The following is a 10,379-nucleotide window of genomic DNA, read 5'->3' on the forward strand; positions in this document are numbered from 1 at the left end:
CTGCTTAAGCGTGCTTTACTGCGTATGGAGAGAGTTTTTCAGAAACAACCATAAATTGTATCAAATAAATTAATTTTCAGTTCTTTGCATTAAACTTCTTTGTCGCATATCCCCGTGTTTCTGTACGACCTAGCTGTAACTCCTCTAGTCTGTTGTAATGAGGGACTGTAAATGGTGTTGTAAAGTGCAAAGCACACACAATAGGTTTGTCTGTCTATGGGAGTACGAGAAGTGAGGGCAACGTAATTCCAAATAGGATGGAGGCATGGAATATTTTGGAAGAAAAATACACGGAAAAAGAGTTTAGCAGTTGGATTGTAGCTTCTTGGCTATCTTGACCTGAGGGCATCCATGCATTTGACTGAAGCAAGCAAGCACATTAACTTCAGTTACACAGAAGCCTCTAGGAGTTACTCCTGTGTGTTGTTAATGTCACGGTCTGTACCTTCAATAAACCCCTCTGGTTTGGGGGAAATTGTCTTAATCCATTCTGCCGACCTGCTTTTCCCACTACCCACAGCATACAGGCAGCAGCACCAGTTGGCTGTGCCCAGCAGCAGAAATTCCCTTGGCAGGTTCTGTCAAAGCCAACGTGTTATGTAACAACACTAAAATAAACGATTTCCAGCTACCAGGTTTTTTTGGTGAAGTCGGCAGCCATGCTCTGTAAGGGGAAAAATACTGCAAATCAATCCCACTTCTGTCATGAATGTGAAAAAGGCAGTATATTTTTGTGTTGCAGAATTGTTTCTTGATTTACAATTTGGCATTGGGAGACAGCAGGAAGAGCAGGAGTCTCCTCAGAGCTGAATCAGGACAGCTCAGGAACTCTGAGGATTGCACTCTTGTGTGTTAAAAAGGGAAAATTATAGGACCTTGGTCCTGTAGCTAAGACTCCAGTGTTGTTTGCACACTCTTTTCAAAATTCTGGCTATGATGACACTTCACACTACTTTGTGGAGTTTCAGTCTGCTTTTTTGATGTTGCCTTATGAATTAAAAATGCATTATTATTCTGTGATGTTCTGAATGCAGAACTTGCTTCTGTGGCCACTTATTCACACGTCTTTTCACCATAATGGGAAAGTTTTTCTAGCAGCTTAGAAGATTTGGTCCTGTAGCTTGAAGTCTACTCTGACTCCTTTTTCATCTCTCCATCCCAGCTTCAATTTCATCATTGAAACCAATGATACTCCTGGGATTGTTTCCCTCTTTCTGCTCAACTCCTTCCTCCATCCTCCCCATTCCTTGTGTGAGAAGAATTCTACCTGAGGAGTAGATTGTTTAGGATGTTTAGGATTAAATTACTTAAAACACTGTGGTGCCATTAATGTGTGTCTTAGATGTGTTTCCCAGGAAATGAACACCTCAGTTTCTCTGTGGTGAGGCATTGGCAGTAAAGCAGCGCTGATGCTGATATCCCATAGACCAGTGAACATGTAACCACTGTTATATGATCTCTTTCTTAAATTAGATCTCTCCACTTGAAAATTTTAAATCAAATTTTTAAAATGAACTTGTAAAATCACCCTGGAGCTCCTACTTGCTAACATGGTAACGTATCACCAGCAATGTTCTTTTTACCAGCATCTCTGATTCCAGCAATAATATTGGAAAGAAAAGGAAGGAGAAAAGCTTGCATTATTTGAAAGCTGTTCTGCTGACCCCATTCTGTCAGCAACCACAACTAAACCCCATCAGCAGACATCTGCTGCTGCTACCTGTTTATCTCCAGCACTTTTATCTGCATGACGCTCCAGAGACAGTTGGTTTCTAAAAGCCACTTCCTTTATTTTAAAGAACTCTACTAATCTAAACAGAACAGATTTCTCCTTGCTGTCTTATTGCCTTCACTCTTTTGTCTCACAGCAACTCCCTTTCCTTCCTTTCTTCACACCTGCTTTTCCACCTCTGGTTTTGCCCTTTCCCTTGTGAGATTTTTTCATTTTAGTGTGTTTTTAATTGGAACAAATGCATTGGTCACACCCTTTCTATCTAAATTCATGAATGGAGAGCTAAAACTTCAATTTTTACCCTAAGTTACTTAGGCAGTGTAAATTACACAAGGGACTGTCATATATAGCTTATAAAGTCAAATGCTTATTTATTTATATTGTACGCACTTCTTTGGATGTAATGAAGAGAAAGATGTGTACGCTACAACGCTGGCTTGTAGCAAAGAGAAAGGTAAGAAAGGAGTTCATGTCTTCTCTTTCTGTGAATCACTCCTTTCATATTCAAACTAGAATTCTAGCAAGGTAGGAATGTGATATACATTCCTGAGAAGCACACAGATCTGCTGTGATGCACAGAACACCCCATGTGGCACATACTGCCTTTGTTTAAGGGAATGAAATTGCTGATCCTGACAGTTTTGCTATATGGATGCAAAAGTGGGCACTTCAGACAGGGATCATTTAAACTTTGGATGTCTGACTCCTAAGAACACAACACGGCATGCTCAAACTATGATGTCTATAAATGGTATGAAGAATGGGGTTTTTTATTGCAACTACAAATTTTCTTACTGAAAATCAGGAGCTGCTCAGTAGAAAGATGATTACTTGAGACAAAACCTGAATCAATGGTTGCAGTGTTGCTGTTGGCACTCACTGAGGAATGTGTCAGGAAGCAAAACTAGAGAAATGTGTAAGTAGGAGAAAAAAAGATGGGAAATAGTTTATCCAACAAACTAGTTTATCCAGAATTGATAAACTGATAACAATCTGGCATCCATAATATTAAACATTACACAAACATAAAGTGGATTTGCAATTATTTCAGCATTCAGAAGCCGTCTAGTATCAAAAGGAGACAGTGAATTTATATTTATGTATATATACACATACTTTTACATATATAAGTAAAAATAAACTATACCTTTCTACAAACTTATAAATGACCATCATGACTGATCACACAACACAGTCAAACTTTAAAACAGTTCAGTCCAGTTATGGAGTTATGAGCAGAATAACTTAATGAAACAAGAGTTTATATAATTTCTTTATAATAGAACCTTTATTTAATAATGGACTATCTCAGTAAATGAGGTTGATAGGAGCAATGAATTTCAGTACGAACAGAGCCAGGTACTTGGTGTGTTCATGACTTCACTTCAGTTTCTTCTTCTTGAGGTAGTGTATCCCAAACAGGTTTCCGAATGTGTTCTGGTATTTTCTCTATCTTAGTCTAAAGGAAAGAAAAACACCATTTACTGTACCAGCCAGCTAACATCTAACTACTTTATTTATTCTGGTTTGAGACATGAATCAGATTTAAAACGCCACCTAGTGGCACTTCCAAGCAACACAGCCTCTTTAACGTAATACTTCGGCAAATTCTCCTATCAAACTACATCCATTTTCTCGGCTGACTTTCTGAAGACTTCAGTAGTTAGTGGTATTTGCATCAGGACTCATAAAAGTTAATAATGTGGGGTGGAAACAGACCTTTTTCACTTCCATGGCAACCCCTTCAGGTAAGTTTCGTTGTACATACTCCAAGTAAACTGCAGCAGTACTGCTTGTTAGGTATTTCAACTAAAACAGAAAGAATTTTTTTTAATAAACTGCAATTAATAATACTTCAAAGAAAATAATAAAAAAAAAATCCATAGCTTCTTTAGCCCTTGCTATGGGACCAAACCTCTTACAGGAAGCCAACTTCCATAATATTTTGAACATAAGCAGTTCATCTGTACTCAGCCCTCATGCAAACAAAGTAGTCACTTCACTCTGCAGAACTGCACATGCTGCCTGGGAGCGCATGTATTGACTATGATGGAAGTAGTGGATCTTAACACTGCAGGTACCAGATAAAATTAATTGCAGATTATGCAAGAATCACCAGCTTTTCTATACTCCCAAAGTTCAAGACTCTTACAAATCCTGCAACTCATTTCCACTGAAATACTGACATTTTAGTTTCTCCTGGTTCCACTGAATTACTGATCTTTTAGTTTTTCCTGGAAGGCAAAAATAGTGCTTTTGCTCTGTGGGCAGCCACTTGTACTGCACTCATGTCAGGGGACTCACAGTCCCATTTTGCTAAGCACTGTGCAAATTACAGTAAGACACCCAGGAGCCACAAAATGCTAGCAGTAAACCTTTCTTCTAAGAAAGTCAACCACAGCTGCATTCTAAACCATACACGTCTGTCATCGGCGACAAAGCTGGTGGTTTGTCTATGCTTCCTTTCTTCTATTTCCTACATGCAGTTTTAGTTTGCCACATGATGCTACATAGGACAAAAGTATGTCTGCTGAAAAACTTCAAACCTATTCACAGATAAAGAACAGAACCCTTAGTGACTGGCAATCTTCTTCCCTTCCTGAGAAAACTCTCATCCTAATGACTTTTGGAAACCAAGAGCATAACACACATAAAGATAACTCTTAATTCTACCTTACTTTCTTTAGTCATTCTTTCAGCTGTTAAGATGATGGTCAAAATAAACATTTTGGTCCAAAAATGATGTAGGCTGTGCATTCAGAATAACTCGTGTTTTATGTAAGTAGGTCAGCTGTTTTCCAGTATTTTCCTGCATTCTTGTCTCCAAAACATTTTCATTTGTGCATTAGCATGTAGTAATATCTTTGCATTGTGCACCTAGAACAATTTTGTTTCCTTCTTTCTTACCTCTAAACACCTGTAATGTGTTCTCATTTCATACTGAACTCTGTGCTTCTTGTAAATGTGTACAGATTTGAGAAGTGTAAATCGTTCTATTGTCTTTGGGGGCTTATCTCTGAGCAAAGAAGAAAAAGAAATTTTCATGTTACATAAAGGATGATAATACAAGTTTATCTGAAAGATTATGCTGAAATCTGTTCTTACTTGACATTTAGAAGATCTACAAGGAAATATGAAACACTAGTACAGTTTGTTATTAACTCACATGGGCATGGTTAGCACTCAGGTATTAACCAGCATTGGGTCAGGGAAGCTACAGCACTGACAGCTGCACTGAAAGCACTGTCAGCATCCTTCATGTAGATAAAAAACACTTCCACTATGGCAGTGGAACTGAGTTCCACTGAGTTCTGCTGAGTGCAGAACTGCTGCTGCTTTCTCATCACTGTCCTGCCATCAAAGAAGTGTTAAATCTAGAAGCTGAGAAAAAAAATGTCAGATTATAGCCATTTCTTACAAAAATAAAAAAAAATACTTCTAAGGAAAGGCCCTGAATTACAGCAGTTATGACAGAAGCATCTCACTCCATATCGTATCACTCTACAGATCACTTACTTACACTTTTTCAATGGAGATGCCAAGTTCTTTAGCTGCAAGCACTGCAAAATATTCATAACTGTCCAACACAGCTTTATCGTGTCCTTTAACTAAAATGGACAATCTCTTGTACAGTGTTTCTGGCTCATCTGAAATAGACACCTGCATTTTTGAAGGAAGAACAAGAGTTACCACACCATGGTCTCCTTAAATACTGCATGCACTGCATATTTCCTTAGCCTGCATGCCCTGTTTGTAAGAGAGCAAAAACACCCCACAACCTGTTGAGCTGCTTATTTTAGTTTGTCTAACAGAGTCTGACTGTATTACCTTGACTGACAGGTCTCACTCTAACAGGGAAGGTAAAGTGTGAAGAGATAGCTAACTTCTGAACATTTAGGTAAAATTTCTTTGTCCAAAAAAAGGAATGCCAGATAGATATAAGGAGGAAAACACTAAGAATGGCTAGAACAAAACTCATTGTTGAAGCAAGTCTGGAACAATATTTGTATTTTATATAGCAGTGTGCAAATACCCAAGAGTTTGCTTGGGTATGGAAATTAAATAGAACATTATAGACAGCAACCAGAATTCTCACTTTACTAAGTCAGCTCCAAGACTACTTTAAACACAGCAGTCTCCCCCATTTATTTGTGTATTATCCTTCAGGTTTGTAAAAGTGTAAGTTTATGGCTTTCAGTTAGAGCATCAATTTCTGATGGTCTGGGGTTGCTGATTAACTGGAAGAGCTTTAATGAGTGCAGAAGTGCTGACTTTCCCAGAGGTTCACTCCTAGGCAGTTTAGCACACTAAATCCAGCATGTACCAGCCACAGCAGGAAAACTTGATCAGCACTGTAGATCTAATACTGCCTGTCAGATGTTTCTGAAGCCCTTGTCAAAAGGCTGCTAAGCTGCTGCAGGCATTGAACTGAATATGGCCAAAATGTTGGTATTTCATAAGAGTTACAGCTGAATAGAAAAGGGGGAAAGTTACTGAGAGGCAACTGTGAGCTACAGAAATCTTCTTGGGAAAAAAAACCAACGAAACAACCAGAAAATCTCAAATAGCAGTAATCTAAATTATTTTTTTCTCTATGATAAATGTGACACCACTCAGACCTTCAAAAAGCTGCAAGGTAAGAATTCAAGTGTTTCTTAATGTCCTCTTTATTACTAAGTTAATATACAAAATACTGTGTTACAGAACACTCACCAAAGGGTTAGTCTTAGGCTCCTGTGTATCACCATAGGATCCAGACAGCCGTGCTCCCATCAAGTTGGAGCTCCTAGAAATAAAGTCATGGGAAAAGCATAAAATAAGTTGTTAAAGTTGGATTTCATTTTTTCAGGGACTATGGAGGAGCAGTGGAAGGAGGAGGGGCTGTTACACTTACGGAAGAAAATACTGCTTTTGCATAATTCTGCTTGCATAACTGACAGGAAAAGCTGATCCCTGTATAAAACAGATAGGTTATGTTGTGGAGTTTTTCCCCAAACCAGAAAGCAGCCAGTTAATACAGGTTTATTAAAGATTACTTTTTTGCACGCCAAAGCACAGCACGTTCCTAGGCACTGATTTAACCAACTAGGAAGTTTGCTCCATTGGAAAACACAGGAAAACAGAAGCATGGAAATGTATTTCAGAATACAATAGCCCTGAAAAAAGAAGCATGTTAAGGGCACAGTATGCACTTACTAGTGAGGCACTTGAATAGCAATCACAAAGCATATTTTTAACAGAAAAATGTATTTTTGTGGCATCGGAAGCTATTTCTGTATACAATAATATTTTCTCTTTGGTTTTACTTTCATGGAACAATATATGTAAGTTTTGTCAAGTGACAAGCCTAAGTAGGACTTAAAAAAGCAATTGAAAAAAGTATCCTATAAATGCAAAAATTTAGTCTGTGAATTTTACTGGAAATTTACTTTTTTTTTCAGAAAAAAGTTCCTTGTGATTTTGGACACTTGTTATTTTGAAGAGAACTTTTAAACAGAAATACTTATTACAAGTAAATGAACCATGTTTAAAATATAACATGATTTTCTGTGTTAGAGAAGGAATATAGCTGTTCATCATGTAACATTACTATCTTTCATACTAGAATAATTGTTCCCTTCTGAACATTATGTGTCTTCTAGCTTCCTTCCACTAATTCTTAATTTGGCAAAATTATAGACTGCTCAAGGGCAGGTGGGGGGAATGGAACTCTTGCTTAACAGAACGTCAGGGCTGCAGCAGAATCCTGAAATCAAATTAGTTACATATCTTGCCCCTTGATGCTCTTTTTTGACATGTGCTGGAATCACAGCTTTAAGAGAGAAGAGAGATACCCCTCCCAAGAGTTATATAGGTGATTGATTTGATTTGATTTGTTTAATCAAATAATCCAGATTTTACACTTTTGCAGGTAATCTAACTGTAGTTGCCCATGGGTATGCACAACTGACCTTGTGATGCTACGACTGATGCTATGATGCTAACCTTTTCCAGTATGCATCATACAGAGCAAAGCTGTTTCCCAAAGTAATTCTGCCTCAGTTGCAATTTATCCTACAAATGCTGCTTCCAGTAGATGACTGCAGGAAGAGGCAGGGAAGATTTCTGTTTACAAAGCTGACTATGGTACAAATGCCTCTCCTTAAGCAATCCTTTCAAATCCAGATCTTTACAGAGAATGTAACTACTGTTACATTCTTTAAGTGCATAACAAAATAGGCAGTTTTAGGAGAGTGCATATTTGTCACTGTAGTTGATATTCAGAAAGTTTCAAAGTTTATGTTGGGAACTACCTGAATCTTAGTACCTAAAAGTAGTGAAATACAGCTAGTAATTGTCTAATGACATCTAATAAAATAGAGGGACAAGAGGGGATACAGGACAAGGAGGGATGGCTTCAAACTAAAAGAGAGTATGGGTAGATTAAATATTAGAAAACAATTCTTTCCTGTGACGGTAGTAAGACACTGGCACAGGCTGCCCAGAGAAGCTATGGATGCTCCATGCCTGGGAGTGTTCAAAGGCCAGGCTGGATGGGGCTCTGAGCAACCTGGTCTAGCAGGTGTCCCTGCAAATGGCAGGGGGTTGGAAATAGATGGTCATTAGGGTCCCTTCCAGTCCAGGCCTATGATTCTATGACAAAATTATGCTGACATTTTCACCTCAATTCTCTTTCCCTGAAGTCAGAATGCTGCCTTCCTTCCATTCAATGCCAATATGAAGCACAGCAACAATCACCTGACACCACTTCAAGCCCATGAGCATAAAAGACTATTGTGTGCAGGGCTTAAGCTGTTTGTGCAAGTACATGACACAGAATCTGACCCCAGATGACAAATGTAATGCTATTAACTGTAATAATAACTGAATTTTTTATCTGTTTTGGGTTTTTTTATGCATGTGCATATGCAGTCTATGCTATGTATTATTTTACTTATAACTGCTTGACCTGGTAATAAGGATTTATTGTTTGCATGCAAAAATATATGCACTTATAGTGTACTGTGCTATGTGGTTTTAGGTACAAAAATTTCAGTCTTCAAGCCATAAAATTAATAAAATAAACCCTAATGGAACAGTAGAGTCCTATCCCACACACTAAGGTCTGCAGCTTTTCCGATATTCTGATTGTGCATGTTATTCCTACCACATGCCATCTCCCTTTGTTACGAACCAAGCAGACACGCATCAAATCACAAGTTTTTATAACATTAAATTAAAGGTGCTCTATGCAAATTTTGACAAAATGATCCACTCAGTTGGTAGATATGGCATTCAGTGGGCAGGAATTCATAAATACCTTCATGATGTGCTCTTGCTAATGGCTATCATAGACGGTGGAAATGACACTGAAAGACTGCAACATAACAGAACCAAGACTGCACAAAACATAATTACCCCTCTCCTAGTACAAAACACCCTTAATTTTGTTTGGCTGAGAGCCTCTGAAGTGTCAGGAGGAGACAGACGTCTGCAAAGCAAGTCCAGAACACACGGCATACGCAGAAGACAGTTTAGGGCTTCAGAAAATCAAATTTTCTCAATTTGAGAGAAAGCAGTTACTGTTTTAAAGTCCAAACTAGCAAACATCGTCAGTGCAAAACGCTCTCCTATTATTTTGTAAATTCTAAGCTTTGAAAATTTTAAAACTAGAAACTCGCCTAGCACACGGCCTCCAAGTCACCTAATCTTCACTATCCTTTCCACCCGCCCTAACTGCGGGAAAACCACAGAACTGCAGGGAAGAGTTCTGAGGACTCGTCAGGCGATGATGGCGTGGAGTCCCACGCTGTACAGCGCCAACCCTCCCGGAGCCCGAAGGATAGCATTTGCCACGTCCCCTTTTCCCACTCCCCTCAGGAATGAAGACGCCGAGGAAAAGGACGAGGAAGAGGACGGGGCTACGGCGTCCCCTCTCCCGCCACAGCCGCACCTGACACAGCCGCCGCCACAGCCACCCCGCCGCCATCTTGGCTCCGCCCCAGCCCGCCCTGCATCGCCCGGAAGGAGAAGAGCGGCCGCATTCCGCACCTCCTTCCCCCGCAGGGGAGGCTCAGGCCGCGGGGCAGCGCTCGGGGGTGTGGAGGCGAGCTGGGAGCTCGCACGGCGCGGGAGGAGCCGTACAGCCCCAGCTCAGCTCCCCACCCCGCTTCCCGCCTCTCCCGAGCGTGGCCTCAGGGCAGCACCGACGGAGCGGCTCCCCCTCAGCCGGCCGCCGGTCCCCTCACAGGCGTTCCCCGTCCTGTTCTCTAGGAATCCTTTGAAAAAAACCAAAACAAAACCAGTTACACGAACCCTAGTTTTCAACCTTCTCCCCGCTCTTAAAATATTTTAGAAAAGGATACAAGCCCGTTAGAGCAAAACCCATCCGACTATTTTACCGAAATACAAAAATGACTGGAAATTGCACATAAACCCCTTTCTTTTTTACACATACAAATAGCGGTTAATAGTACAACACAGCTTCTGATCGGTACCAAATCTTTAAAGGGGGTGGGGAAATAAGTAGTAATTTGTGCCACTAAATCATCCTTAAATACACACAGCCAGGTAGGCAGTGTAAGTGAGATTAACCTAAAATTGCGTGCAAGTCAAATGCTAAAAACGGGCACCTGAAACCAGCATAGATCACAAGCTCTATCAAATG

The 10,379-nt window shown here is 39.8% G+C and overlaps 1 protein-coding gene across 1 annotated transcript; it reads right to left on the reverse strand.

Annotated features, from left to right (window-relative positions):
• Positions 1-2,992: 2,992 nt before the first annotated feature.
• MRPS10 (mitochondrial ribosomal protein S10) lies at positions 2,993-9,718 on the reverse strand. Its single transcript, XM_005523368.3, has 7 exons — positions 9,666-9,718; positions 6,627-6,685; positions 6,446-6,518; positions 5,253-5,392; positions 4,640-4,748; positions 3,452-3,541; positions 2,993-3,191 (listed from the first exon to the last, which is right to left on the reverse strand). Exons 1-7 carry the CDS (start codon positions 9,699-9,701, stop codon positions 3,105-3,107), a joined length of 594 nt encoding a protein of 197 aa, XP_005523425.1. The 5' UTR covers positions 9,702-9,718; the 3' UTR covers positions 2,993-3,104.
• Positions 9,719-10,379: the final 661 nt, after the last annotated feature.

The sequence above is a fragment of the Pseudopodoces humilis genome, chromosome 3, assembly GCF_049639895.1.
Source record: "Pseudopodoces humilis isolate 2021_Gansu_Grassland_sample_001 chromosome 3, ASM4963989v1, whole genome shotgun sequence".
NCBI lineage: Eukaryota > Metazoa > Chordata > Aves > Passeriformes > Paridae > Pseudopodoces > Pseudopodoces humilis.

Coding starts and splice junctions, on each gene's coding strand:
- MRPS10 (XM_005523368.3), bottom strand. CDS start 9,701: ATGGCGGCGGGGTGGCTGTGGCGGCGGCTGTGTCAG. Junction 6,519..6,626: donor CAAAAGCAGTATTTTCTTCC/GTAAGTGTAACA, acceptor CTTTATTTCTAG/GAGCTCCAACTTGATGGGAG. Junction 4,749..5,252: donor GGCATCTCCATTGAAAAAGT/GTAAGTAAGTGA, acceptor TTCTTTGCTCAG/AGATAAGCCCCCAAAGACAA.